Below are 2,567 nucleotides of genomic sequence, written 5' to 3'. Positions count from 1 at the left end.
GTTCTGTTTTTTTTTTTTTTTCCAATTTATTTTTGGTTCATTTTAAGCCAGCAATAGTAATTTTCAAACAACCCAGCATGTTGGGTCAAACATTTAACACAAATGTCCATTATTGTCCATATTTGACCCAGCGCTGGGTTGCCAAAATAACCCAAATTGGGTTGTTTTTAAGCATTTTTAGAGTGCGGTTACGCCAAAAGAGTGTGCTGTCGTATTTGACGCCATACCCCTGCAAGTAATACATTTTGTAAGAGCTTATGGAATTGATTCTTCTGAGGCAATATATGTTAAAGACAGCATGTTCCTAGGAGACGTTGATATTCTTAAACACAGTTGTACTAATAAATATAGGAATATTATAACAGGTGATACAGGTCAAAACTTATTGTGGACCAATAAAGCTTGGCGTGTTTGTGAAATATACTTTTTTAATAATGAAGTAAAAGAGGCTATATTTCAAATATTACATGGTATAGCTAAAAGTGTGTTAGAGAGATTCAATCTGGATATTGATTATTCCTGTGATTTTATTTATTTATGTTTTTGCTCAATGGAAAAGGAGTCTATATTGTCCATCTATTTTGTAATTGTGTCTACATGAGGATTTTTTTGGGTGGATATGGAAAATGTTATTAGAAGGAAAACAAATATTACATTCAAGTTAAATAATTTTGATATGTATGTATTATTCCAATGAAAGTATATTTTACGCTTACAAACAATAACTTTACGTTTCTTGTACATCTTTTTATTATTTTGGGAATATTTCACATACATAAGAAGAAGGTCAGGGTCCAAGCCAAATTTCATCCATTTTCTTTAGGAGACTTAAGGACTACTGCACCAGTTTGGAGAACATTTTTAATAAAAAAACAAACAAGACTTGTCATATTTTCCACGAATATACAGTTGTTGATTACTGAAGAAATGGTTTGCACACTCTTGTACATTACTGTTGTATATTTTGTTCTGGTTAATTAAAAAAAAGAAGAACCGGCATGAACATGCGCAGCGCTGCATGAAGTGGAACACACCTATTGGTACCACAACATGATCCTGTACCACCTGACCACTGCAGATTCATTTTGCAGTTGATCGTGTCGCCATCAGAGATGGCAAAAGTACACATCCTTCACTCAAGTAGAAGTACAGATACTCATGTTTAAAAATACTCTGGTAAAAGTTAAAGTACTGACTACACTTTTTTACTCAAGTTAAAGTAAAGAAATATGGGATCTGACATGTACTACTACCTGTTTTAGTGTCACGTGGGTAACGGGATCTCACATATAAACACCTTAATACAAAAGAACTTACATTTCAAATTTTGTTAGCTAATAAATGTATCCAGGCTGAACAACTGCCATGTAGAACAGGGCCGATACCAGAAAAATCTACTTAAGTACAGTAACGAAGTATTTGTACTTCGTTACTTCTCATCTCTGGTCGCTATATTAGGTTACCTTAATTATTATTACATGGCGTGAACGCAGCATTCAGCTCATCCAACCCCAATCAAACACACCTGAACAAGCAAGGCCTTCCAGTCAGATTACTAGAAAGCTACAGGCAGGTGAGTTTGATCAGGGTTGGAGTTGACCTGATCTCCTTGGATCTTTAAAACTGCATTTTACAGAGGTTGATATTGCAGCAACACGTTTATTCGTTTTAGTTTTGTGTGCTTCGCTGTCCTCTCCTCCGGACGCACCAATTCAGCGCATTTTCCAGCAGAGATCATTGTGAGATCGCAGGTCGGAAGGATGACAGCTCGAGTGTATTTCTCGTTGATTGCGGTTTTATCGTGTCTGGTCGGATACTTGAGCATAACAGATGCTACTAGAAACACCGGTGAGAAGATCTGTTGACTTCATTGCACAGCCTGAAGAAATGCAGAAATAAGTGACTTTCAGTCTTTGAAAATAATTAAAACAGTTTAGGAATGAGTAGTGTTTTAAAACACTTTTGATTTGAAGCAGATAAATATATGTAAAAATTGTATTAAAGTTTGAGACCCATTGCAAAACCCCTGATTTACAAATGCTGAAACTGCGCTCCCTGGCCTCCCCTAATGTTCCTCTTGAATCCTCTAGTGCAGTGGTTCTCAAACCTGTCCTGGAGTACCCCCTGCCCTGCACATTTTGTATGTCTCCCTCATCTATCACACCTGATTCAACTCATCAGTTCATTAGTGGAGACTGCAAGACCTGAAGATGGTGTGTCAGATATAGGGAGACATACAAAACGTGCAGTGCTGGCCTGGGGGTACTTCATGGAGAGGTTTGAGAACCCCTGCTCTAGTGAACGGTTACTGTCCGGCGAGGCTGATGGTCGTGCCGTCCCGTCGAGGATGTTCTTCTGATAGAGACTGCTCTAGAGGACACAAATGCTGTCAATTTGATTGTGGGCCTGTTTGCGTGCCATCTGTTTCCAGGGAGTTTCAGTTAAAGGGTTAGTTCACCCAAAAATGAAAATTCTGTCATTAATTACTCACCCTCATGTCGTTCCAAACCCGTAAGACCTTCGTTCATCTTCGGAACACAAATTAAGATATTTTTGATGGAATCGGA

General features: G+C 37.9%; 1 protein-coding gene across 4 annotated transcripts in view; it reads left to right on the top strand.

The window, feature by feature from the left end:
- Positions 1-1,583: 1,583 nt before the first annotated feature.
- The window catches only part of LOC107727717 (keratin-associated protein 6-2-like), a 16,418-nt gene continuing 15,434 nt past the window's right edge, over positions 1,584-2,567 (top strand). For 3 of the 4 annotated variants that reach the window (XM_016537668.1, XM_016537667.1, XM_016537666.1), the window contains exon 1: positions 1,587-1,848. In XM_016537668.1, coding sequence (XP_016393154.1) covers positions 1,761-1,848 — 88 coding nt within the window. In that variant the 5' untranslated portion in view covers positions 1,587-1,760. Of the gene's footprint in view, positions 1,849-2,567 lie in introns of all 4 variants that reach the window. The other variant, XM_016537669.1, reaches the window with a different exon arrangement.

The sequence above is a fragment of the Sinocyclocheilus rhinocerous genome, unplaced genomic scaffold, assembly GCF_001515625.1.
Source record: "Sinocyclocheilus rhinocerous isolate Xijiao unplaced genomic scaffold, SAMN03320098_v1.1 scaffold1028, whole genome shotgun sequence".
Lineage (NCBI taxonomy): Eukaryota > Metazoa > Chordata > Actinopteri > Cypriniformes > Cyprinidae > Sinocyclocheilus > Sinocyclocheilus rhinocerous.
Note: the sequence above shows the minus strand (reverse complement) of the source record. Positions and strands in the feature narration are given on the sequence as shown.